Source organism: Gallus gallus, chromosome 26, assembly GCF_016699485.2.
Source record: "Gallus gallus isolate bGalGal1 chromosome 26, bGalGal1.mat.broiler.GRCg7b, whole genome shotgun sequence".
In the NCBI taxonomy this organism is placed as follows: Eukaryota; Metazoa; Chordata; class Aves; order Galliformes; family Phasianidae; genus Gallus; species Gallus gallus.
The window spans coordinates 1,978,451-2,005,425 of record NC_052557.1 but is presented as its reverse complement, the minus strand read 5'-3'; the positions used below and the strand labels follow the sequence as shown (position 1 = coordinate 2,005,425).

General features: G+C 49.8%; 1 protein-coding gene and 1 long non-coding RNA gene across 32 annotated transcripts in view; one reads left to right on the top strand and one right to left on the bottom strand.

Moving 5' to 3' along the window:
- NFASC (neurofascin) overlaps positions 1–26,975 on the bottom strand; it is a 76,817-nt gene that overhangs the window by 7,192 nt on the left and 42,650 nt on the right. For 6 of the 31 annotated variants that reach the window (XM_040652705.2, XM_015298918.4, NM_001160324.4 and 3 more), the window contains 9 exons: positions 26,431–26,466; positions 25,603–25,704; positions 25,295–25,492; positions 24,015–24,085; positions 23,225–23,447; positions 19,482–19,604; positions 18,809–18,982; positions 3,339–3,470; positions 2,798–2,867 (listed from right to left, as the gene is read on the bottom strand). In XM_040652705.2, coding sequence (XP_040508639.1) covers positions 2,798–2,867; positions 3,339–3,470; positions 18,809–18,982; positions 19,482–19,604; positions 23,225–23,447; positions 24,015–24,085; positions 25,295–25,492; positions 25,603–25,704; positions 26,431–26,466 — 1,129 coding nt within the window. Of the gene's footprint in view, positions 1–2,797; positions 2,868–3,338; positions 3,471–7,284; positions 7,441–8,722; positions 8,840–10,956; positions 11,182–16,879; positions 16,895–18,808; positions 18,983–19,481; positions 19,605–21,139; positions 21,345–22,409; positions 22,526–23,224; positions 23,448–24,014; positions 24,086–25,294; positions 25,493–25,602; positions 25,705–26,430; positions 26,467–26,975 lie in introns of those variants that run through there. The other 25 variants (XM_040652711.2, XM_015298919.4, XM_040652710.2 and 22 more) reach the window with 12 other exon arrangements.
- LOC121107616 lies at positions 309–24,692 on the top strand. Its single transcript, XR_005841887.1, has 4 exons — positions 309–482; positions 12,923–13,160; positions 13,936–14,039; positions 24,341–24,692. It is a non-coding gene; the product is annotated as an uncharacterized LOC121107616 (long non-coding RNA).

The following is a 26,975-nucleotide window of genomic DNA, read 5'->3' as shown; positions in this document are numbered from 1 at the left end:
GCATTTACAGGGGCAGTGCTAAAACCAAAATGAAAAGTCACTGCATTCCTCAAGGAGCTCATTGCCTCGTTATACCAAATGGAGCTAGTGGAATTGTTCAGATCTGGAGGAGTCCCGTCCCTGGGAAGGCAGATCCAGGAGAGCACAACCAGCAGAGGCCAGGCTGCTCGTGTTGGGCTGATGGCCAGGCACAAGCTGCGGGGGACAAATGCCATGCTGGGGGACAAACAACATGCTGGCCAGGAGTTGGGTGAAGGGAGCGCTCAGCATCCCCTCCATCCCTTTGCTGGGCTTCCATGCTGATGTAACATCGGTGCATGGTGATGTCAACAGTTGACCCTACGCCTCCCCATGCTGCTCTGTCCTCCCCTTGCTGGGCTGGGGGCAGCTCTGTGTCTCCTGACCTGGTTGCTGCTGACCACAGTGCATTGGGGTGTGCCATCAGATCCCAACCTGAACCAGAGCTGCATGGAGCCCAAGAGGTAAAACCACTCAACTTTCCCTTCCCAGTAGCCTGGGTTTCCATTCGATTCCCCCACGTGCAGCTTTTAAACATTTGGTATAATGAGGCACAGTCATTGGCACAGAACATTGTCCAAGGATAATGGTCTCCTGCTTTGAAAATAAGCTTCTCAGCTTAGCCTCTGCCCAGGAAAACCATTATTCTGTTAGTGGAACAGAAAGATGTGACAGTATCTCTTAATTATAGGCTGCAGAGATTTGAAAGTTGCATGCACAGGGCATTAAGGACGTGAGATATGATGAGAGCATATCAGACATGCTATGTGGAGGTGGGGAGGGAAACCAATGAAGAACTCACGTCAGCTCAGATCCTGTCCTTGCTTGAAATACTAATTGCTACCCTCCTTGAGCCTAGCATCGCAATCATTTTGAATCTTAATCAGCCAACAGCATTTCATATCAATCCTTCAAGTTCACCTTCCTTTCTGCCTCCTTGAGAGAACCTCCTACCACTTCTGTTCCTGATGGAGGGGCAGAGTTCAGGGTCTGGTTTGTTATTTCTCTTTGGTAGCTTTTTTTCCCACATCTAGTTCATGGGATGCTGATTGAAAATGCAAGAGCATCTTGGGGCTTGGTATGAAGACTGCACTCAGGCACACCATCCCCCTTCCCAGCAGGATGTAAGTACAGTATCCAGCTGTTACAGGGAGAAATCTTGTCTTGATTTGGTAAATCCATGATTCACAGAGCAAGGGTCACATCCATGCCAGCAATGTTGCAAAAACCTCAGCTCTATGGATAACAACCCCAAAAACCCAAAGCAGGACCCTTCCAACTCCTACACTTCGGTCATTCCTATGTGAATGATATCTGTGCTTGCTCTTGTTGCCCTTCTATCTTCTGCATGCTCATGGCAGTGAGGCTGTTGATAAGAGGCTGGGATTCAGGTAAGTGGGAGTTGCTGCATTGTAAGATGGCCAAAGTATGGGAATCAGCAGTAGATTTTCTTGATCAAATTATTATTTTCTGTATTAAATGGTTTTATATCCGTAGCTTGAAGGTGTTCCCCCTGCATGGTGTGGAAGGCAATAAGGAATGGTGATTTCTTCCTAGAGTGTACCTATTTGGGTTCCCACTGAGGTATATTTGTATTCTCTACCATTCCTACCAGAAAACTGGGGAGCTTTGGTCTTGTGACATCCTTTGGAGAAAAACCTAATGTAGTTACTGTGCTACTAACAGTATAAATGTGATGGTATTGAGGAATGCAGTTGTTCTGCTTTCATTTATGCACTGTGAGCAGGCAGACCTATTCATTTTGCTCCCTCTGAAGTCTTTGGTGGAACATGTGTGAGTTGTTATATCCCTCACTGAATTGTAAGTAAATTCTTTCCCGCGTTGGCTACATCAATTCGTAATGCTAGGAGTGCTGGTAATGACATAGGGTTTAATTAACCCCTGTTTTGAAGTCAGGAGGAAGAACTCCCACCAGACTAATTGGGCTGTGGATCCAGCTCTGATGGAAAGGTGCACTTAAATTCTTTAGCAAAAGGCAGAGCGCACAGTAGGTGCTCAGAGGGCAAACTGGGTGTACTGTAAAACATCCCTGTCATCTGTCGAGTGTGGGCGATCCAATGAGACCTGACACATTACCTGCTCCTTCTCCCTGGAGGCAGGCAGCAGTGGGGGCACTGACACGGCTGTGGGATGCTGATCCCTCTCTGAAATATCCTAGGAGCTTCTCCAGGAGGAAAGATGGGTGCTGCTCCTACCAGGATGACTTTTTGCTTGAAAGGGGCTGCTCAGAGGTAGGGGGAATGAGAATGGTTTGGGCAGGATTGCTGCTCAGTGCTCCGGGGGCTGTTTGAGAAGGGCTTCCCTGGGGACCTTAGAGCAAAGCCTTGCTTTGAAGCCCAGGCAAGTGAACCTGCATGCTTTCAGGGCTGTTCTTAGCATGATTTTGGGTGCTTCTTCCTTTACGAGCAGGAGAGAGGCTGAGCTATGGGGTGATGTCCCTGAAATATCCACAGGATGCTTCAGGAGTTCACTCTAGCACCTTTTCCACATGTGATCTGTAAGAGCCATGTCCTCGGTCACAGCATGCCAGCTCTTCCTGGACTGACCCAGGAGCAAACCTTTGCAGCCAACTCCCTGCTTTAGGAGCTTTAGAAAACATTTCCTTTGGCAGAGGACTTGCAGAGAAAATGAGGCGGGAGGAGAAAGGTGGGAGAAAAAACTGAGGAGGCTGCGTGGCACCGTGGGGCAGCAGAGGGGGAGAGCAGTGAGGGCTGTGATGGGGCTGATGGGGGGCGTGGGTCCATGCCAGGGAGCATACCTGTAGTCGAATGAGCCATCTTCTACGTTCTTGTCTTCAGGATTCAGGTGCTCATCTTTGTTGTCACGCACTGTAAGCAAACACATCCCCAGCATCCCCATCAGCAGGGAAGGTGAATTGCCTGCAGGGTGAAGTGCAGCTGGGTGGGCTTGCAGGCTGCTCCCCAGACCTCCTGCTGCAGTGGCACCAGGGCACCGGCACACAATGGAAAGTGACTTCTCTTAAGTGCTGTCTTTGCTTTGCAAAAATTTAATGAGCTTTTTTTTTTTTTTTTTTTTTCCCTGCTCTTTCTGGCTGTGGCTGAGCAGATTTGCAGAGCAGAGGTGGGGTCAGGCAGAGCAGCAGCATCCGGCTCCCTGCGCAGCACAGAGCCCTCGCCCACCCTTTAATTAACTGAAATGCTTCCCACTAATAACAGCGTTCCCACTATGGAAGAGGGAAAGTGCTTGAAATCATGAACATGTATCAGGGCAGCAGTTTGATTGCCTCTGAAGGCTTGGAGATATTTACAGCACAAAGGATCGCCCCGCAGCCCTCTTACCTGGGTATTTCCCTCCTCTGCTCCTCTTAATGAAGCAAACAATCAGCAGAATGAGGACCAGGAGGGCGATGGCACACATCAGCCCGATGAACCAGCCCTGGGTCGCGATGTCCACGTGGTTCTTGGTGTAAGCTGGGAGGAAAATGGAGAAAGGAAAAAGCTCTAAGGGGAGGTCAGGACAGCAGGGAGAAACAAATGACCAGAGGGACTCAGTCCACGCTATCTGTAGCACTGCATCTGTGTGTGTCTGTGTGTGTACGTGTGTGTGTTCTGGGTTATCTGATGCCATAGCAGAGGGATCTGTGGCTTTTTTAATGGTGGGTCAACTCAGCATTTTAGCAGGAGCTACAAACAGCGAAGGGTCACAGCGTAAAGGAAAACCTAGCAGAGACTGGTGAGAAAAGGCATTGAAAGTAATGGCAAAAGAAGCTGGGTAACAGATTTGATCTTGCGAATCCCGTGCCTGAAAGCAGCCCTGGAGGTCTGGGATCGAGGTGCCCAAAGATAAAGATGCAATCCTGGCGTGCGTAGCTTGGCCAATGTATGAGCAAGCAGCAGGTGCAGAGCCCTGGGAGGTCATAGAATCATAGAATGGCTTGGGTTGGGAGGGCTTTAAATATCATCAAGCTCCAACCCCCCCCCCCCGCCATGGGCATGGTTACCAGATCCTCAAGGAACGTCCCAGGTTGCTGCAATGTGGTTTGGGAGCATTGGGATGTCATTATACCACGGTCTGGTAATGCTGCTGGGTGTGACACCGAGCAAGGAGAGGTGTCCTGCTCCTGCAGCCATGCCCTGCCGTGCTGCGTGCAATGCCTGTGTGCGGTCAGACCGACACATCTGTCTCCTATAAATAGCAACGAGCTGCCATTCTCGGGCTCTCATTGACACACGCTTCGTATTCAGCAAGACAGAGTGGAGGAGAAAATAACCTTCAGCACAGCGGGGGGCTGAGAGCAACCAGGCTGTGGAGCAGACAGAGTGGTGTTCCTGGAGTACGGGAGCTCTGAACTGGACGGGATCAAATCAGGGGCTTAGTGGGGGGTTTGCCCCAAATGGGAAGGATGGAGCATCTTTTGTGCCAAAAAGCAACCTGAAACAACGGCATTGCTGCTGCTGCTCCCTGATATTGGCACTGTGGAGTTCTAGGGAGGGATGTGCTGCTGCTTCCAGACTTTGCCTCGTTTAATTAGATGAGTCAACTCCAGCCAGCAAGACCTGGGAGGCAGCGCACGCAACTGTCTTGTGGAGCTGCCTTGAAATAATTGGATTTAAACCCACCATCCTCTGCACCAGGAGCAGTAACAGAGAGTGAGCCCTTGGACAGCACACTCAGAACGCTTCCTATTATTCCTCCCAAACTCGTTCCCTTCCAAACTGACTTGAGATAACAGGTGCTTTCCTTAAGATGAAATCTGAGCCACGCTGTCGGCAGATAATTGCAGCCAAACCACGGCGCAGAGAAATCGCAGATAAAAGAGGAGAATGAGATTGACAAGAAAGTGCCATTTGCTAAAGAAACGATGTTGGATGCAGAACGCTCGGTGCTGCTTTTTGGGTGGGAGGGTGCTGCCTTGGCTCCCTTTTGTTGCTTTTTCCTTTAATACTGCCACATTCGGTATTTAAAACAACCTGAGCTGCGTAGACGGACTGTTTGTAGTCGAGGGAATGAGATTAGAACAGAGAGGAGCTGAGAATTGGATTCAATTAACTCAAGTGCTCAAGGAGGAAAGAGAAACAGAGCTCTACTGGAGACATTTGTAATGGGAGGAGGTGGTTTTAGCAGCCCTGGTGGGGGCTGTGTAGAAAGGAGAGCTAAGGGGGAATGAAGGGCTCTTCAAAGCCTCAAGTGTGCCCAAGGGGTGAGCTCCATGCTGGCCAGGGCTGAGCTGTGCGTGGAGGGGATCCTGCAGCAGGACTGTGGCACTGCATGCCATGAAGGTAGGGGTGTCATTGCCATCCTTCCCAAAAAAGCAACGCGTGCCGACAAATCATAGTCACAGCAATCTTGTTTTTGGAGTAAACGAGTGACTGTCATTGCAGCATTTGGAAAGAGAAGGGTAAGCACACGGCTGTCAGAGAGAGTGTTCTGATTTGTGTTAATGTAAGGCCGACGCCAAGGGTAAATAGTGGCAAGCAGCTGTGGCATCGAGCAGGTATTGATCTGAAATGCAACTGCAGTGGCTTTTGTTGCTTTTGTTTTTAAAGAAAAGTAATTATAATCTTGTGGCAGAAAACGTGTTACCCAACGGTCGTGGTTTACACGCCAATAGCAAAGCTGACTGTATTCTGACAGCAGGCCAGCAAAATTTATGTCACGTTTGTGAAGCAATTGGGTGTGTGAAGCCCAGCTAGCTGCAGTCCTGCTCAGATCCCCCTTCAGCGTTTTACATTGCTTCTTGAATTTAGAAGACATCTTTGCATTAAGCTATACTTGTAGTTTAAATGCCATTTACTATTGGAAAGAGCTCTTTTGGGATATTGAGCTGTCAAGTTAAGCAGAAGAGAAGGCGTGGTGTGCGTGGACCTCTTATTTATCTGCATTCGATCTGAAGAACAGCTATTTGGCAAACATTACAACCAACAAGCAAAATGAACAGGGCTCTCTGATCACCAGCATTCCTGCAGCATGTGATTGTCAGCGGGGGCTGAGCACCCGTCTCAGCAGAATCTAGCAGTGAAAAATGGGCAGGGATGGAGCTGTGGGGACAGGGTTGGGTGGTCCCTGTGCATTGTCTCAGTAACAGCACTAGAAACCCATAAATTACAGCAGATAGCCATGCCAGCATCAATCAGCCAAGGATTTGACCTCCTGTTCTAATGATTTCTTGCCCCACGGTGCTGGTGGTCCTCCACCCTAACACCCAAAGTGGGAGAAAAGCAGCAAGAGAATAGAAGAGACGGGTCCGAGCTGGGGAGCAGTGATGCAGAAGGGTGTTGCATGGTATGGGTGAGGGGGCTGCAGCTTGGGGGCAATTTCTGAGTCAGTCTGAGAGCAGAAATTGGGGATGCTGCACATCCTCATGGAGAGGTGTACCATGCTGCTGTGCCTGAGGCAGTATCAGCACTGGGTAGTGTTGGATACTCAGGATTACCAACAGCTGCCCTCTGTCCCTGCTTAGCACACCAGGCAATTATTCCATGGAGCAATGCCCTGCTAGCACTTGGGCTGCAGGTGCATGGAGTAAGGTGAGGCGAGTTGCTGCTGCTGCAGCCTTCCTTTGCTGGGAACGAACGTTTTGCTCCCGAGCAAAGAGATGGCTTTTGTGCTTCAGCTCCCCATCACACTGCCAGATCTCAGCAAAGTAAGCTCAGTTCTCTGAAATCTCAGCCTCTACCTACTGCAGCGTGGGCTGCTCCGGTGCTGCTCACACCACCGCTGTGCAGAGCTGAGCCCTCTGCTTGGACAGCATTGCACACAGATTCCTACGGCACAACCCACGAGCGGACACAAAGGGAAGCACAGGCGGCGTGATTTACTGACACTCATCGCGTGTCAACAGGGATGCTTTAGAAATGCATAAAGCCTGATTGAGTGCCTGTGGAAGTCAGTAAGGCTCCTTCTGTGGCATTCAGTGGGCAGTGTAGGAAGCCCATAATTAGGAAGCTCTAAAAATCACTGAGGTGATAAGCCTGGAAAATTGCTTGTGCAATTAAATGCAAAGTTGCCGAGGGAACATACCTTGCCTTTCACCGAGCCGAAGAGCCATCGCCCGCACCATGCGTGGCTGTGGTGCTGTCCCCAACCCATGCGCAGTGCCACGAGGTGCATGCACGTGCTCCTCGCCCTGATACAACCCCTTCCTTTTGCCCTTTGTGCAATGCAAAGAGGACGCTTGGGTGGCTCTTAAAGAAGGGCAGGGTTGTGCTCGTCCCCCTCCCACCACCACGCCGGTGCCACCCGCGGGGACGCAGTGACATGCAGCGGACACGCAGCCCCGCTCACCTGAGCTGGTGGTAAAGGTTATGTACGAGTGCTCGCTGGGGCTAGACCATATGGGGAACACCCACAGCTTGTACACCATCCCCGGCGTCAGATTGGCCAGCTGCACAGAGGAGGGGGTCTGAGCTTTAACGGGGATAGATTTCTCTGTCTTGTTACCTGAGAAACAGAAACCGCACATCAAAGCCAGCCGCGGGAGGTGGCTGTGCTGGCACCGCAGGCGCTGCGTCGTGCTGGCCTGAGCCACCGAGCAGAAATAATACAGCACGGTGGTCAGGGGGCTGTGAGCAGTGCCGTGATTATCCCTCAGATAGAAGGAAAACAGCGAGGCAGGGAGGTGGTTTGCTGCATCCCTGCTTGCTGTACTTAAAAATACAACAACGGATAGCTGATCAGGTTTCTCTCTACTCTTAAGACTTGACAGGTGCTTTATCTGCCCAGCCGCAGGTCTGGGTGTTTGAGTGCTTATAACAAAGGTGTGGGATTTGTCTGGTCCCACTCAGCTGTTGTGCTGCAGGACTGGGTAAAGGACCAGCTCCTGTGCTTAGCATTGTGCCTGCAGGTTAAGGATGCTTTCTATGGGCTGGATGCTGCAGCCCAGCTGGGCTGGGAGGAGCTGAGTTGGGAGCTGGGATATTTGGCCTTAAGAGTTTGGACATCCAATGTATATCCCCAGTTGTGGAAAATGGTTCAGAAGGGGGAAAATGGTGTCCTTCTCTGTTGCGATAACAAAGGCTGTAGAGCGAGAGCGGGCACTGGTGGTGCCTTCCAGGCTGGTTTAAGTAAGCAGCAACGTCAGCTCTCAGTGTGTGACCAGAAGTGATGCTTTGTTGATGACTGTGTGCAGTTGGTTTGTTTTAAATGCCAATTTAAGATCGATGTGCCATACAATAAGGCTGAAATGGCTGGGAAATAAAGACAGAGATAAGCAGCGTTCGTCGCTGCCTATCTACAAGGAATCTAAACCAGCACGTAAATGCCTGTTCTAAACGAGCACTAAAAGCAGATATATCGGCTTGAAGTTTCCAGACCACGGACAGCCTTACAATTGCAAGAGAAAAAGATATCCGATACGACAGGTTTGGGGTCAGAGGTGATTCTGCCAGCTCCAGGTTCAGCAAGCCCTGCTCCAGGGGTGTATAACCCTGCCTTCCAATTTGTGTAGATCTTATTTGTTTTCTATGAAAGATTGTTTCCCCGTTTATACATACAAGTATATATATTTCAAGCCTCTTTATGCTGAGACTGCGTGTAGCCCAGCTCCACAAACAGCCCCCAGAAAAACAGCTGTGCTCATCGGTGGTTCATGAGCATGAACGTCTTACAACCACGAGCACATGGAATGCGCAGTAATTAAGACTAGCAATTGCAGCCTTAGGAGCTGGCAGAATCTCCAGCGGCATCACCACCCTATAGATTCCCCACGCGATCTGATGCTTACTGGTGATATACTTAACCACAAAGTCAGTTCCTGCAGAGTAATTGTGGCTCCAGGTGATGTTTGCCCAGTTACTATTAGCCCAAGCTCTTATGTCCCATATGGACGATCCATTGGTGGCTGGTGGATAGGTTAGAAGAGGAGTTAGTATTTTGGATTATACCGAGACGAGATCTCACCTAGCATCCAGGGTTGGTAAAATCTTATAAAATCATTCCTAAAATGAATGCTTCAGTCTTAACCTATGAGTGTACCTGAGGACGTAATTGTTGCCTACGAAAACCTTGACTTCTAAACGTCGGAGGAAGTTCAATATCTCATGGCACGTTGGGTTTTAAGTCCAACTGCACTCAGTTTGTCTCAGAAGTTTTGGCTTTTGTGGCAATCCTGTGTGGATTTTGGTCCATAGGGAAATCTCCTGGCTAAACTTAAACCAACACTGCCTAAACCAACACTGGAGATCCACGCGTGAGCGCACACAGCCGCACTGCCACAACTGGGAGCGAACGCTTTCATCTGACTGGGGCTCAGACAGCCAGTGGGGCAATGAAGTCACTCGTTTCTGATTTTGAAGCTGAGGATTGTCAACATTGCTTTGGAGAGTGGATGAACTTCTATTTCTGGTGAAGTGGAGCTAATCCACCATTTAGCATGCATGCATGTCCCGTCAGATGCATCACACCTCCGTTTTGCTATTAGTATTGTTTACTTAGGGGGTGTAGCTCCAGTTTTGGGTTGACAAAGCACAGATGAGTGCCTTCCATCCCTGCAAGAGGGACAGCTGTGAGGCTTTTGGGATAGGGGTTGGAGCCCATGGTGGGGTGGTGGGAGTCTATCTGTCTGCCCGCACTAGGGTCGGGCTCTGGGCTCATGGCCCTGGGGCCATTTGGGCCTCTCACTGCTCCTCTGCCTCCTTTCCTCCCATTTCCACGCCAGCTCATCACCTGGTCTCAATAAGCTCAATAAGGAAATACTCAATAAGCAGTATTTTCCAAGTGCTCGCTGAATTGTGACCGTGTTCTGGTAACGATTTTGTGAACCTGCTTCATTGCTATGGACTCATTCATAGTGCTCAAGTTGCATCTTGCTATCTCACACCAGTTTTTAAACTGGTTTTGTTAGGGCTGCACAGATCCGTGCCCGCGTTCCCTTTGCGTGTGGCTTTGGAGCTGCCCCTGGGAGGGTTGCGTGCTGTGAGTCAGAGCACAAATCTGTGTTTCCTCAGTCAGGATGGCATCCTTAAAGAGCAAACTAGTGCAGAGGAAGAGATGTGCTGCGGGTTCTCAAGTCTCTCTTACTGCAGAGGGCCTCTCAGATGGACCCGTGGCCTCCCAGCATGCGTTGGGTGTTGGGTTTAACCATCTTGAGCTGAATTTAGGCATACAGTGGCTTGAATTGCTTTTATCAAATCCCTTGAAGTAAACCAGTGTCAAGTTTAATATTCATTACTACAGCCTCCTTTCCTTCTTTTAAGAGTAAACAAAGAGTTCTGTAGGTTGTGCTCTTACATTTTGGAGCACATCCTATCCAGCTACGTAACTGCATTCCTTTGGCTGGGCTTCCTTGATTCATTTTTGAGCAACCCAAATATAACACCCATCATTTATTAACCACAGAGCCCGTCATCGCAGTGTCTTTAAAAGCAAGGCTCAGAGGGACACCTCTCCCCATATAAAGGAGAGAATATGCCCACACCAATGCAGTTTGATCACCCTGCTCTGCCTGACTGCACAGTGGCTGCGTGGTGAGCTGGGTAACACCCGGAGCACAGCTGTACCTTTAGCCACCTGCCCAGGTTCCCCATGGGCTATGACCAGGGTACAATGCAGGGAGCAGCACCATGAACCAAAAGACTCCTATGAGCTGTGACAGCTCCCTTCGCTAACAGCTGATGTGCTAAATTCGAAGCGACATCTTCTGTAACAGCAGCAGAACCCCTTTTTAAGGACAATAAAGGTAAGATAATACTTTGTAAGGTCTCCCACTTCCTTCCCAACCCTCATGCTAATTCAGCATCACGACGCCCCAGGGTGAGCTGTGTTATCCCTTTTGTGGACAGAGGGACCCCTAAATCACCACCATAACCCTGAGCCTGTACCACCTCTGGCTCCTTGTAGCACCATTCCCAAAGCATGGAATGCTTTTTTCTGTCCCCATTATTAATCCTCGCCCTGAGCAAGAAGCGGGGAAGGTCCCGGTAGGGTTAGAAGGGTTAGAGGAAAAGGAAAGCTCAGTACCCAGCTCCTGTTTTGTGGTGGCTGCCGCAGCCCTCTCTGCAGTTGTTGTAGTGCTTGCGACGGTGCTGGCAGCTGTGGTGGTTGTAGTAGTGGTGGTGGTAGGGATGGCAGTAGTAGGGATTTCAGTAGGAGGGGTTTCAGTAGTAGGGGTGGCAGTGGTGGTTGTGGTGGCAATGGTGGCTGCTGGAGTTAGCTCGGTTGTAGGTGGAGGCAACCAGGTGGAGGCTGGCAGAGGGAAAGGCAGACGCTGGCTGTCGAGAAGCAGTTTACGGCTCCCAGGGCTCCCACACACCATTCCCAACACCGAGCAGAGGGGAAGCATCGAGCACAGCAGCACGCAGACCCGTGGCCCCTTTCCCATCACAACCGGTGGGAGCAGCGCCCAGACTGAGCTCATAGGAAAAGCCCATCTGCTGTGGGCCAGGCGAGCCCCAGTTCAATCAGTTTGGCAGCCCCTGTGTTATTTAGCTGCCAATCTGCCCTGCAGCTTCTTAGCTGCTTCCTTCTTGCTGCTCCGTGTGCTGGTCCTGCAGGATGGTGACAAAGCAGCCTTGGCATTAATGTGGGTGTAGCTCTTCAATGAGTGATGGGCACTGCTTTGCCATCACTGCTCCTCAAAATTTACATTTCATTTAGGAAACACCTTAAGCTTTCCAAATAAGAAGTCAGTACAATTTGCTTTCTAACCTGCCCCCATTTGCCCCATGCATGTCTCACCTCAGCTGTGAGCAACAGGGTCAATGTGCACATTATATGTGCACCCCTCTGTGTGGTTGCAGAAGTTCCTAAATACCACCAAAGGAAGGTGTATGGGTTGGGCCAGCTGAGGAAGGCAATAGGACATCTTTCTAGCTTTGTGTTGGGTCAGTGCTGTGATCCTCAGTGGCCACGAATGGGACCAGAGCCCTCAGCTGGAGCAGGGGGCTGCAGCTGGCTTTGCTAATGGGAACACAGAGGGAATTTCCAGAGGAGACAGCAGTATCAATGGCTAACGTCTGATGGAAGGGGACATTGGAAACCATTGCTGAATGCTCTCAGGTATGAATGAGCATTGCTCTGTAAAGGCAATTTCTGCTGCCTGAAAACCTGCCAGCAGAAAACGCAGCTGAGGAGCTGCTTAAACTGCCTGGGGTAAAGGAAATCCCGTGGTGCTTGCATTAAGTTGTATTTACTTACTCTTACTACAGATCAAGGGATTACAAATCCCCATCAGGCAAATGAAAATGGCTGTTGCAAATATCACCCACTAATAAGAATAGCGTGAGGAATGCTCTTTAAAAACCATCTAAGATCAAAGCCAGGGTTGCTTTTTCACCAGCTCAGTCCCAGGTTGGCTTGTATGGAAGCAGACCTCCCTTCAAGCCCACAAACACAGCAGGACAGGTCTGAGAGAATGCAGCTAAGACCCCAATAGACCCCATCCTCTAAAATCCCAACAGTCCCAAGGCTCACTGTGGCCACCTCCCTACCGCATGCAGCTGCAGTCAAACCCCATTACCAGCACGCACCATGACAGCAAACCCAATGCAACCCACGGCACCCCACGCAGGGACCGACGCAGCCTTGCAGAAGCCTCATGCAGCAGTGCAGCACTGAGTGGGGCAGGATTGGAGCAGCCACCCCCACTCCCCACCCCCCCTTTCTCCCCCCAACACTCCAGCATTGTAGAACACATCCCACCCCAGAGAGACAGCAGTGACAGTGACGGAAGCCAGGCTGGAACATTGCACAGCTTGGTTCTTCTGGGTGCATGGGGCGCAGCAAAGCCCCCCCCCAACCTCAGTTGTGACAACAGGATTAGGGATTGTTGTTCTGCACTGCTTTATCTCAGTTCATTGCCAAGCTTTGCTTTGCTGTGTCCTGAGGCTGTAGGTTACAAATAGGGCGAGTGGTATGGCCATTTTTTGCAAGGTTAAGCCATTGGCGTGGTTACTGTTAATGCAATTTTGCTGCAACTCCTCCATAGGATTACAACGTCCAAAGTCAACCCGAGCGGTGGAAGCTAGCTATTAGCTAATGCAACCTCACCACTTCCTCTGCGAATCCCTGATTCACAGCAAAGGAAAAGACAGCACAACAGAGCCCCAAGCAATTTGCTGTAAGGCTGCTCCAACGCCCAGCTCCCAGCCCACGCTGATCCATCACGCTGCACCCGAACGGACTGCGTGCATCACCCAGCACTACTGCAATGGCTCTAGCAGCAGGTGAAGTCCTTGTTAAAGCAGGAGGTCAACGAGGGGAGCACACGTGGGCAGCACCGGGCAGGAGGAGGGCAGAGGGGCTCCTGCTGGGCTGCGGGATTTGGTCCTCTCTGCTTCGGGATTCACAGCTGCAGCCTCATTTGTGTTTGAATACGAAATGTATGCGGAGGAAAAGCTCAGCTGGTAGATTTGGGGGGAGAGAAGATAAGGGGCATTTGCTAGCCTTTGAAATCCATCCCCTAATGAGAGCGGAGTTCAGGCTGGGGGGAGGTAAAGACGGCTTTGACAGGAGATCAGAGCTCCCCGCTGCCCCCAAAGAAAGGAGAACCCCTCCACAGCCCCGTGCTGCTACCAGGGCACCGCTCATTGCAGCTGGCAGCTCCAGATCTGCTCAAACCAACTGCTTGCTTTTGCCAGATGATACCCACCTAGAAATCGTGCGCATCCTTCGCAAAACGCAGGGGGTAACGTTTATGGGATACAGCATTTCTGAGCTTTGCGGAGTAGCTGCACTTCTCTTTCTGCATTGCCCGCTTGCAGGAGGTGCTGCCGAGGAGAAGTGGCAGCCACGTTCCTAATACAGGGTAGAGTGCACCCTGAAAGATGGTGTGTGGAAGAGAGCAGGCTTCATACAGCCCCAATTTATCCAGAAAACCCCAAGTGAAAGCCAGCATATGGCTCCCTACATGGATGAGCTCCTCTTCCTGGAAATACATATGAGTTAGCTCATAAATCGGCCCCATCTTTGCCACGCACTGATTGCTTTTTCTGTCTACAGGATGCATTAGCATTCCTGGTAATGGAGACCAAGGGGCACGGTGGGGAGGAGATGCTGCTATAATGGACAAGGGATGCAGCAGTCTGGCTGTAGCAATTAAAAGGGTAAGTGATGAGAGAGATGGGTGCAGCAGGAGGGCTGCCAGTAGGTTTGTTCTCTTCACAGCAATACAGCTCCTATGGCTGGGAATGGATAGTCATCAAAACAGGGGATGCTCAGGCTGAGCAAAGCTGCAAGGAAGAAACATAGGAGCCAAAAAAAGGGGGAATTTAAGGCATGGGAGAGGGGCTTGAACCCTGCTCCGAGTGGTGTGGGGGCTGGGTGAGCAGTTGGCAAGATTTTGTGAACTACAAAAAATAATAATAATAATAATAATAGCCCAGCCATCCTGCTCTTTAATTATTTAAAGGTGCTTTTAATGTGTTGTTAGGCTGCGGTAACAGCTTTCCCTTGGGTGTGTCTACAAAATAATTAGGCTTGGAGAAATTTGATGAATTTTTCATGAATTTGGATGATTAGCCAAATATGCTTGCAGCCCTTCCCCCCCCCCCCAACCCCCCCATCCCCTTCTCTCCCTCTCCCAGTTTGTAGCAACAGAAGGAGACTGTTAAGTCGTTATCCAAAAAGAAGGGGAAAAAAAAAAACCCCACAACAAAAACGCTCCAAATCTGACAGCTCTAAGAAATTCAAGAGCAGAAAGAAGCAATTGAATGCCCTCTAAAAGAGAGGGGTCAGCAGTTTGCTGTATTTCTATTGCTGTCCCTTTCCAAAATGAACAATTGGGCCTTTCTCCTCCGCTTCGTCGTCGTGGAGCAACGAAAAGGGAACAAACAAATCAATGTGTTGGGTTTTTTTTGTTCCCTAAAAAGTCTATGGCCAATATTCTTACGGTCCCCGATGAAGGGATGTGCACTGGGTATTATTATGGGATGCGCTTTTTGTTGGTGTCATTCATGGCATAAATGAGAGCCCTTTGCGTGCCACCCTTTCCCCACATCACCTCGCCCTTTGTCCAGCTATGGCTCAGGAAACCCAAAGCCTTTCTAAGGTAAAGACTGTGCCCTTCACTTTGATTCCATTGACTCGGTCCACTTTCTCATGCGCCTACAGAGCAGCCATGACCTCATGAGTGAGGCTTTCCAGGGAAAAAAAGGGCATTTTTAGAGCCAACAGCCCATGGCAAATAGCCTCGTAGTGCACTTTTTGGGCAGCCTTCACCAAGAATCCATAAAATCCACAAAATCCACCAAGCAGAGAGGAATCAGTTGAGAAAGGTCAAACAGTATTCACCAGAGGGCTGTGTTTGTTGGGAAGGGGAGCAGCATCCCACTACCAACACCAATACACGGCACAGCTGGTCCTGCAGCACCGGGATGCGCCCTAACAAAGAATGATGCTCAGCTCAGGATCAAGATGAGGATTTGCTCTGAATAATGCTACACCTTCCCCTGCCCTCATCCCTCTTAGAGGAACACAGTGCAGAGTGCTGCCCTGTGAGCACTGCTGCTTTGGTTATGGATTTTCAGCCTTCTTCCAGTGCTCACCTATCTTTCCTCTGTGCCATTTCTCCTACCAGAAGGTAAAAATAGAGGAACGCCCCCTATTCTTCCAGAATTTAATGACCTTATCCTTTGGATGGCAAAGCATTCATCTAGCTGCCGGTAGTTTAAGAGTTATTCCAGCACTGATATGATGCTGGAAGGATAAAGAGATCGCGTTGTGCTTATGGAGCTCAGCAATATCCACCGAAAGCAGGAAAGTCCTTCAGAAGAAAAGCTGGATTCTGAGCTAACCTGACTGCAGCAGGAGCTCTGCTCCTCTGAGCCAAGGAGGTTGTGCCCACTTTTCAGCTTCCCACCAGCCAAAGCAGACCAATCTGTTACCCCCTCATGTATATGTGTATATATATATATGTATATTTAAGGAAAATACAGTAGGAAAAAGATTGGCATCTATGTAAAGTAATACTGCAAAGTAATACTGAGTAGAGACATCACTGCAACAAAATGAAAGGAAGAAGAGGGAAGGAGGAACGTCTATGAGGTAGGGAAGAAAAACCTATGGGTGCACAGAGCAGGTCCTGCACTTGCATCACTTTGGCAGTGTTTGCTACAAAGCTGCTCCTTGTTGGAAAGCCCCATGGGCTCAGGGCTGCACCCAGCAAAGGCAAAGCACCACCTCTTACAGCACCCTCGTGCAGGGCAGCCCCAAAGCTTTTCTGCAGCACTGGGGGGTTGGATGTATCCCCTAGCACTGCTCCTGCTTACGGGGCTGTACAACCCTGTGGAAATACAGCATCTGAGGAGGAGAAGTCTTGGTTGCAGCTTTGTAAGAGGTGGGTGTCCTTCTCTGGGCAGCAAGAAGTTCTGGTAATGCTTTGCACTGCTGACACTGGGTAATTGGACGCTGGATTAATTGGGGGTTTGGGTTTTGTTGAAGCAGGTGGGTACCCCTTGTTGAGGAAAGGTTTCTCTGTGCTTCAATGCTGGTGTAGAAATACGCAATAGAGGGCAAAGCTAGCAATAGCCTCGCATGCAGACATGCACAGCTGTGGCACAAACATTGTCCTTTACCCTTTCAATGGTCACCAGAGGCAAAAGAGCAGCACGTTTGGTTAACAGGGTGGGCACCACTGGTGAAGGTTTCTCTGCATTCCTCAGGGCAGGGATGCTGAGGTTTGAACAGAGAGAAGGCTGATGCAGACCTGGGCTTTACCACCTCATCATTAGGGCTACTTGGCTGTGAGTTTTGCTTGCACGCCTGGTGCTTGGCTATCAGTAATCTGCCTGTGGTGCTACCTGCCATCCTTCCACGTGCCCAGTTTAGACCTCTGCTGCTTCACCTCCCCATTGAAAGGGTTAATGGAGTGCATGCTTAATTGGCAGCGCACGCGAGCGGGGTGAGCCTTGCCCCATGCCTGTTACCTCCTCCGCTGGTACGGTACCTGGGGTTGGCGTGGCTTCAGAGGGCAGCGCCAAGGATAGAGAGGGGAATACGAGGACAGCGTAGAAGAGAAGGGAAGAGAAAACAAAGGAATAGATAAAACAGCCAGAACACACCAACAGGAGGCTTGGACCACTCCACGCAGTCAATAGAGACACGAGAGAGAGGACATACAGGCGTTAGCTACAACACATCGCCCTTCTGTGCAGCACAGCCCCTTGGAGCTGGTGGCACACACACCAGGGCAGAGACCCAAGAGGTGTTGGTTCAGCAAAGCTCTTCAGCAGGTGCCTCTATCTCATCCCAGCAAGGACGGGTTTAGACACTGAATCTGCCTTCATTTTTCTGGTGTCACTCTGAGGTCAGAGCTTATCCTCTGCTGTGAGAGTCGGAGCCCTCCTTACAGACCACCAGAAGGCTGTATTTCGTTTGGATTACTCAGGTGAATGAGTCTGGCAAGCAGGAAGTAACCCCTGAATGTCAACGGGTTTACTTTCTTTATATTCCTTTTATTCCAGATTCCTCTTTCAGATAGCTGCACAGCAGTGCCACAACACCCAGAGCTGCTAATTGCACGTACACATCTGCCATTACCAGAATGTGCCTATGCTGAATTCTACCTCAGGGTTTCACGTTCTGAGATCAACCTGGGCTTCATTTCTGCAGCTTTGCTTGAGAACCTGACCCTTCCCACTGCCTGATGACAGTGCTCCATCATTCCTCCATGCTGCAGGGGCTGCAGCCCTCAGCACTTACCTTGGCATCCTGGCGTAGTCTGCACCCACTGCTCTCTGACACAAATCAGTTAAGCAATATACCATCACTGTGAGGGCGTTTTTAAGCAATGCTGTCCTTACAGTCACTGTTGCCACCGTATAGAAACAAACCCAGTACAGCAAATGCTTAAGATACAATCAGAACCACTATCAGCACCCATGCCTTCGATCCAATCCCTATGCCCTAAGCTGTTTTCTCAGCAAATCTTCTCTTTTAAGCATCAACTTCCCCCCTCCTCATATTTGCCAATGTGTAACTTGGCTGATTTTTTCTTTAGCGTATGCAGCCCCATCTCTGATCCTATCGCATCAATTAGCGATGCTGGAGCCCACTGAAGAGTGTCAGGAAGCATTTCATTTCCTCTGGGTCGTCAGTAGGAATTGCCTTTCCTACTCAGAGCCATTAGTTGGGGAGGGGGAGATGGAGGAAAGGAGACAAAAACTCCATTAAATCTGAGGGCTAACTAAATCATAGGTCTTTTAGCAAACGCTGAAGAAAGGAAAGAGCCAGCTTTTGTCTCCCCGGTTCCCCCAGGGCTCCTGAACTTTCACTTAGTGTGATGAATGCCTCACAAGGGGCGTTTTATCTCGTTAGGAGTCTGGGAGCTGTGGCTCTGCAGGGGGGGTGAGGTCAGCGGCTGGCTGCAGAGTGGCAAGGCAGGGGCACTGAGGTGCAGCTCCTTCCAGTGGTGTAGATATCATCAGCCCTGAATTTGGCTCTTATACAGGCAGCTGAGATTGCGCCTGGCTGCACTACTGAGCTCTGAAGAATCAGAGACTCGCTGAGGTTGGAAAAGACCTCTTGGATCACCAAATCCAACCCCAGCCCACCCCTCGTATGCCCACCAACCACGTCTCTCAGTGCCACATCTCCATGGTTCTTGAACACCTCCAAGGATGGTGACCCCACCACCCCCCTGGGCAGCTGTGCCAACCTATCACCACTCTTCCTATCCAAACCTGAAGGGACATACTTAAGGTAATTGAGCGAGAGCACACAAGACTGTCTGCCTGTTGCTGCAGTAGGAAGCAGACATACACCAGTTATCTGACTCTGGTTGCTCTGGGAATCATTGGATCCTCTGACCTGCACTTCTTGGCCAACGCTTGTATCATCACTTCCAACCCAACGCCAGGAGCTGCCCTGCACTCACCTTCATTCAGGAGCGCTGGTGACTCTTCCACTATGACTTCTCCATCTCCCACCTGTGTCCGAGCACGCAGGAAGAATCGATAGCGCGAGATGGGGTCTGTCCTCTGCACAGTGAACCTTGTCTGGTTGGGAGAGAAGTTCTCTACCAGGGTTCTGCCCGTTTTGGATCCGTTAACTGGGGAGGAAAGGCAGGTGGTGGTGGCTTCAGCTTGGGTTCTGCAGCGTGTTACCTGTCCCCAAGGGCAGGAGCTGCAGCTGGGGGCAGATATGCCTTGTCTGGGAACGTGCTGCTGGGGACACTGAGGGTTGTGGAGATGATCAAAGAAAAGCTTAGCACAAGGGCCAAGCCCTCAGATAAAACCCGGCTCCCCAGACATCACTCTGGGCCATACACTGTGCAGCATCACTAACTGCAGAGCTGGGAGTCTGAGGTCAAGCTGATTTCCCTCGAGGGGCTGAGGGTGGAGAACTACTGAGCATCCACAGCCCTTTGTGGTCAACTGCGAGCTGCAGTTTCCCAGCACCACTCCAGGACTCAGCACCATCAGCTGATGATGGAAGCATCCCACTCCCTATAGATTACCTTTGGTGTTAGGCAAGGAGGTAACTTGGCAGCAAGGAAAATACTGAATGACTTAGCTATTATCACTAAGAAGATAAGATGTAGAACGTACAGGCTTGATATCTAAGGTTGTATCCCGTGAGGACTCCATTGGGATGTTCTGGGTGATCCCACTCCAAATTGATGCTTTCCAGATTTGGCTGTCGGATTCTTAAGTACCTGGGGGAGCTGGGCACTTGGGAGGAGGATGGGAGCAGGAAGAAAGGGGGAAAGAAGAAAAAACACACAAGATAACATACCTTACAATACTGTACACATCGCAGGCTGTCTGATAAAACTCAAGACATTCGACCACGTACAAACACACTCTAAAGGTCAGATACTGACAGAACAACAATCTAGGCCAGGAATCATGCCCCAGCCCTGTGTTACCAGCAGCAGAGCAGCTCAGCATGCACCGTGCCCTCACACTGGGGACTGCTGTCCCCCATCACCACGCTCAGCCAGGCACCCACAACGGATGCTGAAGCCATGAAGGGAGCACTCTCACAGTTGTGTCCCATTTCTGTACGTTGTCTGCATATTTTACTGCTGCTGGAGTCTTGTTACTGCCCCTGGTCTCACCCAGCCCAACTTTTACGCCTCATCTATTTATCTGTTGGCATGATAGAAAAAGCAGAGCAACTTCTTACTGCAGAGCATCTTTGTGTTATTAACGTCTGGGGAGCTGTAACTGGGATCCGGTGCAGGTATACAGCAGTCCTTACCCTGAGGAATGTCTGCTTTTATGGCTGCTTATTCAAAGCTAGTAAAGGAAGGAAAGCATTATGACCTATGGAATTTAATTATTCTCCTGGTTTACTCCTAATCGCTGTGCCTTTAAGTGAGGAAAGAGCTTGGTTCACTGATCTGAGAGATTAATGATTTTTTTTTTTTCTCTTAAATGGAAGTTTGGCAGAATATCCATCTCCCAAGCATCAATATATAGCCAATAAAATAGCTTAGTGGAATAGGAGGAAGAAAAATCAATAGTTTACATATGCCAAGAGCATAACCCCAATGCGACATGCCTCCATCTCCCAGGTAAGCGCTAAATCAAGGCACACCCCATCACCAAGCTGCTATCCCAGAACAGAACCTTTCCTTTTTAAACAAGCTGAACTGCAGCTGGCCAATGAAAAACATATGAAAAATGGGGACAGCATCCAAGGAAATGGTACAGGAGGAAGAGAGAGGGCAGCAGGAAGAAGGAAAAAGAAGAGCCCGTCATATCTTGTGTTATTTGGGACAGGATTTGCTTCCAGCCTCCTCTGTTTCTTCCCCCTGCAATCCTGTAACGCGCTGTGCCAAAAACATCTGTGCTAAAGAAAGATTCATGGGCAGCTGCTGAAAGCGCCGCTCCAACAAAAAGTTATCGGCGCCTCTATAAATAGCTCCCGTGACAAGGAGAAAATTAAAATCTCCCATTCCTCCTTGACACGAGCTCCTTGCAGAGCAGAACGAGGCGCTCCCAGCTGAACAGCCCAGTCGGAGATTGGTGGCATTCATTCAGCCCTGAGGTCTTGCGGAGGTTTGACCGAGCGGCGCCGCAGCGCTGGGAGGTGGGCGATGCGTGGAGGTCACGCAGCAAACCAAGGGCACGGCTGTGCCTTGCTCAGCTCAAGCAACGCCTCTTTACGTGCTGTTGGCCAACCTCTGCAGAGCTGTGGCCCTCCTGGTTGGCTCTGCAGAGCCTGAGCTGCCCAAAGTCGGGGCTCAGCAAGCACGTACCTCCTTCAGGTGTGGGGAACTCCTTGACTTCGCTGCGGGGCCCATCACCTCTCCCGTTGGTTACAACCATCTCAAGCTTGTAGTTGCTGTAAGGGAACAGCCGGGACACTATGCCCCGGTTTCGGTCTCCAGGAAAACTCACATACTGCCGTTTTTTGGAGACCCACAGGTTCTTCAGCAAACTACTGTCTCTCCAGAAATAGGCCTTCAAGAAACACGCATGGCATGAAGCTTTTCCCATTTGAAGTGCAATTGGTTCTCATTAAAAAAAAAAAAAAAAAAAAAAAAAAAAAAGAGCAGCAGAACTTTGCTTTTTCAAAGAGCAAAACGGAGCTCCTCACCTCCCAGCAAGGCAGGTGGGGCAGCACTGGGTTAGGATTAAGGTTAGGCTGCAAAGAGCTGCTTCTGGCTCCAGCTGTCAGCGCTGGGCACTGAGCTCTCCCTCCCTGCCCAGATTAGTGTTAGGCAAGGCGTGACACGTCCAACCACAATGGGATGTCAGAACTTGGAGAGCCTCTGATTCAGAGCCCCGACAGCAAATCTTATTTCATGCAGAAATAAGATTCATTCGGAAAACAGACCAGAAGAACAGAAGGAGAAGAAATGAAAGCAGCAACTGGGGAGCTTTCCTTACGATTGGATCTGAAGCGTTATAGCTGTCTGCAGCACAGGTGCTTTTGGTATCAACTCTGCTCAAAGGGGCTCTGTTCAGATTTTGGTTTGCTTTGAATAGGGTTTATCTTCTACACATAAGCACAGGCATTTTACTGCAGCAGTAAATCTTCAACATTAAGTGTTAAAAAAAACCAGGATCTATGCTGCCTCTAGTTGCCAGTTAGTACCAAGTACTGGGTTTAAGCTTTGCATGGGTTGGTGTCTGTTAGAGGACGATGGTGGTACTTTGGGGATGACACAAAATTGAGCCTGTTTGTACCTATCTGAGGAAATATGAAGCAGCTCTAGGGCCAGCAGCTGCCTTAGAATCAGTCCCTTGGTGCTCAAGGGCAGTCCCTGTGTCACCCCAGGTCTTGGGGAGCCAATGGAGAGGTACCCACTGCCCAGGTATGGTGAAGAGCAGCCCAAGGTTTCACTCCTGATGCTGCTCCAGAGCAGAGCTCAGCCTGTGGGATGCACCATAGCACAGGGTCAGGGTGGCCAGAGCAGTTTTCTGTCATCCCCATTGCAGGTGGCTCCATCAATGGGGCCAGCTTGGCTAGTGAGAAGGTTAGCCATATTAATGCTCAGTGAGAAGAGATTTGCTTTTGCTCACTCTGTACTCCTTAAGCTGTCCCTGGATGGTGTCCAGGTGCACGCGGGTCCATGTCAGAGCAATGGCAGTGCTGTTTAAAACTCTTATCCTAACATCTGTAGGTGCAGCCTTGGGATCTGGGTGTTTGGGGACAAAGCAGAGTGCATATCAGGCAATCAGCACAGCCAAGCCACGCTCCAGCTCTGCCATCTGCTGGCCCCCTGGCCACCCTCAGGTATTTCATGGGGAGAAATCATGGCCATTTCTCCCTCCTTCAATTCTGTTTTAGAGGATTTCCTAAAACAGCAACAATAAGCCACTTCTGGGCTCCTCGGCTGTCCTCCTTTGGGTCAAGGAGACACTATGACTGCACCAATATATGTAGTATTCCATTACTTACCTTCATCCCCCACATTTTTAATCTGATCATAGAATATCCTAAGTTGGAAGGGACCCATGGTGTGAGTATGCTTTTTAAGATGACCAGTTGACCAGGCTCATCAGAGCCACATCCAGCCTTGCCTTGAATGCCTCCAGGGCTTGGGATGAACTTGGTGCTCTGCAGATGGCAGGAGCAAGAAATGAAGTGCTGGAATACAGCCAGAGCTCATCTGGGTGAAATCTTTGTGAACATTTCACAAAGCCAAAGGGAGAGGCCAAGTGGTTCGGGTCATGTAGGCATCTGCAGACAGAGCCCAGAGCAGAACTCCGCTTCTTTCACCCAGTGTCTGAAACTAGATTTTTGTGCCAAATGGAGCAACGCTACAAATACAACCCAGGCAATAGGTGCCAACCCACTGACATCAGATGGACTCCTGCTCTGAGAAAATACTCACAATCTTCCCCTGAGTAGCCGATGTAGGTCTCAGGCTCTGGAGCTCTACCAAAGTCATTCTCTGCCTGCACTTTGATCTCGTAGGGGACGTAGATGGGTGTGTTCCAGACGACGTGTCGTGGTGCCTTCACCGTCTCGTTGTACCAACTCCCACGTGGGTCCCTTCGCCTCCACCGCACGATGTAACGGAGGTTGGGCCCATAGGCTTGAGTTGCATTCAGAGGCTGAACGGGGCAAAACAGAAAAAAGAAAGTTGAGAGAGAAAGACAGCTGGATTTGTTTGTTCATCCTTGCATTCCAAACCCAAGGCAGAACCAAAAGCCATACCCGCATGGAGTCAGGGTAGTACAGTTAGGTTGTGGTTGGACTTGACGACCTTGAAGGTCCTTTCTAAGATCCTATTCTATCCATTTTCCAGTCTGCACTCCCACTGCAGTTTCTATCCTACCAATACTTTGCCTTATTGCAGGATGACACCTACTGGTTGACTGAGAAAAGCAATAACTGCTCTGTCTGAGAGCCCTGCATGCCCTTGCTTAAGGAACCAGACTCTGCAAGCATCCCCCCTGCCCTGCATCTGTGATCTAGCACCTTTTCTTTATCTATTTTTAAATCACAAGCCTTCTTGTTGGCACTAACAATTAATAGGTGTATCTTCTGCCTTTTATCCTTTGTGATAATTAAGTTTTTGTGTGATACATCACACATACTGGAGATCCTGAGCCCTATTTTAGCATCAGGGACCACAGTGATAAGATTGGATTTCTGTGAACAGTCAAAGAAGAACTCACCGTCCAGGTTATCTCCATGTTGTTTTTTTGGGTCCCTGCTCCTTGAACTCCTGTTGGGTTAATTTCAGGTCCTGAAATTCACATTGGGAGAAACAATAAATAAATAAAGTGCTGGAAAAAAAAAAAAAAAAAAGACCATTTCTGTGGTTAAAACCCATTGACGGTGCAGGTCAAAACTACTTCCGAAACAAAAGTTAATGGCCTGATTTTCCAGAAGTTTCCAGTTCCCATTCAGGTTAATGGAACACGAGACTTTCCAGCACTCTTGAAAACCAGGCCATTTATTTAGGATCCTTCACTTATTTTTTTTTCTTTCTCTCTCCCAGGATCTTGTCCTAAATCTTTAAAAGACACCCATTGTGAAGCAACCCCAGGAGCCGAGTCTGACCCTTCAGAATAACCCACAGCAAGAAGAGCAGTGTCAAAACCCAACACTAGATGCCAGCAGATATTGCAGAAGCGCATCTACGAAGGTCAGCTGGAGAAATGCAGCAAAACCACTGAGCTTCCTGTGAGCTTCTCATATGACTTTTCCCAAGTATTGTCCAATGCACAAAGCTCCGGGCACACACCAAAGGCTGAGCCTTGGTCGTGCACTGCAGCACACTTTGCTCTGGTGTAAGCCTGGGCTCCTGCCCAGCTGTAGCAGCGGGCAATGAATGAGCAATTTTGGAACAAGATGTCTTTTGCTCGTGGCCACTTTACACTGGGAAGTCTGATTTTCCAAGAGCTTCCTGTGGTCAGAAAGGATGAAAGATTTCTTTTAGAAAGCTTCTCTGTATGGTGAAACTGGCCTTCCTTCAGCAGATTCTGCTGGAAGAACCACTGGGTAAATCACGCCATTCAAGCCCTGCTGCTCCACGGGACATCCCTCAGAGCCTTGAGATGCAATTTATGAAGTCACCCCAGCACACACCTGCATGGACCAGCTCATCACCTTCCCGTGGTTGTACCCAATGAGGGAAAAACTCAGCCCAAGGTGATGGCAGCGGTGGGATCCACCCTAAGCCGCCATAGATCATATCATATCATAAAATGGCCTGGGTTGAAAAGAACCACAATGATCATCGAGTTTTAACCCCCCGCTATGTGCAGGGTCACCAACCACCAGCCCAGGCTGCCCAGAGCCACATCCAGCCTGGCCTTGAATGCCTGCAGGGATGGGGCATCCACAGCCTCCTTGGGCAACCTGTTCAGTGCGTCACCACCTCTGGGTGAAAAACTTCTTCCTGATATCCAACCTAAACCTTCCCAAATGGGTTGGAATGACTGCTACTCACGTGCCCCGCTGGTCTGGTATCGTTCTGAGGGCATGCTGGGCAGGCTGCTGCCCACGTCGTTCACTGCAATCACCCGAAATTGGTAGTTGACGTAAGGAGAGAGGCTCAGGAGGGCCGAGTTGACATTCCCAGGATACCTGGAGTGGTTGTGCCATGTGCCAGGCTGGAAGCGGTCCTCCTCAAACTGGACGATGTAGTCTGAGGGGAGGATGGAGGGATCAGAGCGCGGCTGGCCTCACCACGAGGAGGTTTCCCCACGCCCCACAGGAGAAGACTGAAGGACCTGTGGCTGTGGGGCCGGCCCTGACCTGTGATGGGGCTGTTGTTGTCATCGCCAGGAATCCATGTCAGCTTCACGCTCCTCTCAGCCAGATCTGACAGCTCCAGGTCCCGGGGCCGGTCGGGTCGCTCTGGTGTTCAAGGAGTGAGACAAATGAGGCTGAAACATCCCAGCAGTGTCCAATCCCACCCATTCTCCTGGCCTGGGCCCACAGGAGGACACGTGCCCTGCAGCACCTCTCATGTCCCTCTGCTCTTAGCGTGCTTTGTTATAAATACAAAAGTGCTCACATATTAATTGTGCCTTGCCTTGTAACCTGACCTACCCTCTGTATGCACTGACATTATCTGATGCTGGGAGCACGGCGATGGCTCAGCAGGAGGATATGTGATCTTACAACACGCTACAGGCAACTGTTCAGGAAGTAATTGCAAATAGAATGGGAAGGACACCAAACATAATGAAAATACATACTTGGTTATTGTACTCTGGGCATTATACTGGTTTCCTGTCATAACACACAGAAGCATCTCATGCAACAGCAGTAACAGCAGCACCTTATTGCCAAATAGAAGTCAAGGGATTCAACTTGATTTATTTTCTCTACCCTCGGGGCTCATTTCCAGCTACGGATAGGGTGATTCTTGCACTCTAGAACTGTCACCATTCTAGATGTCACATTTCTACTCGTGGCCATCTGGGTGAGTTTTTGAGGGCGGCTTGAGTTGGACATGGAAGCACCACCTCCCAGCACGCTCAGCTGTTACACCTTGGTTTTCTGCTGGAGTTATTGGCAAGGCAAAAAAACAAATCAACTCCCAAAATAAAATAAACCAAATGAATTAGTGATGATTACCTTTAGGTAAGTCTCTCAAACGGTTAGCAGGGATTGCTGCAAGGTAAGACATTGGCTGTTAACAGCGTTAGTTTAGTCATTAAGCTTGGGTGGTGGATGGAGAACCTGGTAAATATGAAGTCATACAGAGTCACAGATCCCACCTGGGGACCAGAGAGAGCACATCTTTCCCCCAGAGACCTCCAGCTCTACACACCTTCTTTCATGTTTCTATTAGGAAGTTAATTAGCTATTAGGGGAAGAGGAAGGGAAATAAATTAAGCCCAGTCATATTATTAGGGGGTATGGGATTTGTATTGCACTCCTGCTCTGGTATGACAGTGTGGGTCTATGCTGGCATCACCATTGGGTTGGGGCACTGCCAGAAACAGAGTTCCTCCCCAAGAATGGAAGGGGTCGAGAGCAGGGATTGATAGATTTGGGAGGTTTTCAGAGTAGATCTGGCAGTGAATGGGTATGGAGGACGGGTTTTGGGTTTGTCATGTCTTACGTTGAAAAGGGGGGGCTGCAAGGCTGGGAGCAGCTCACTCACCCCCTCATTGGCA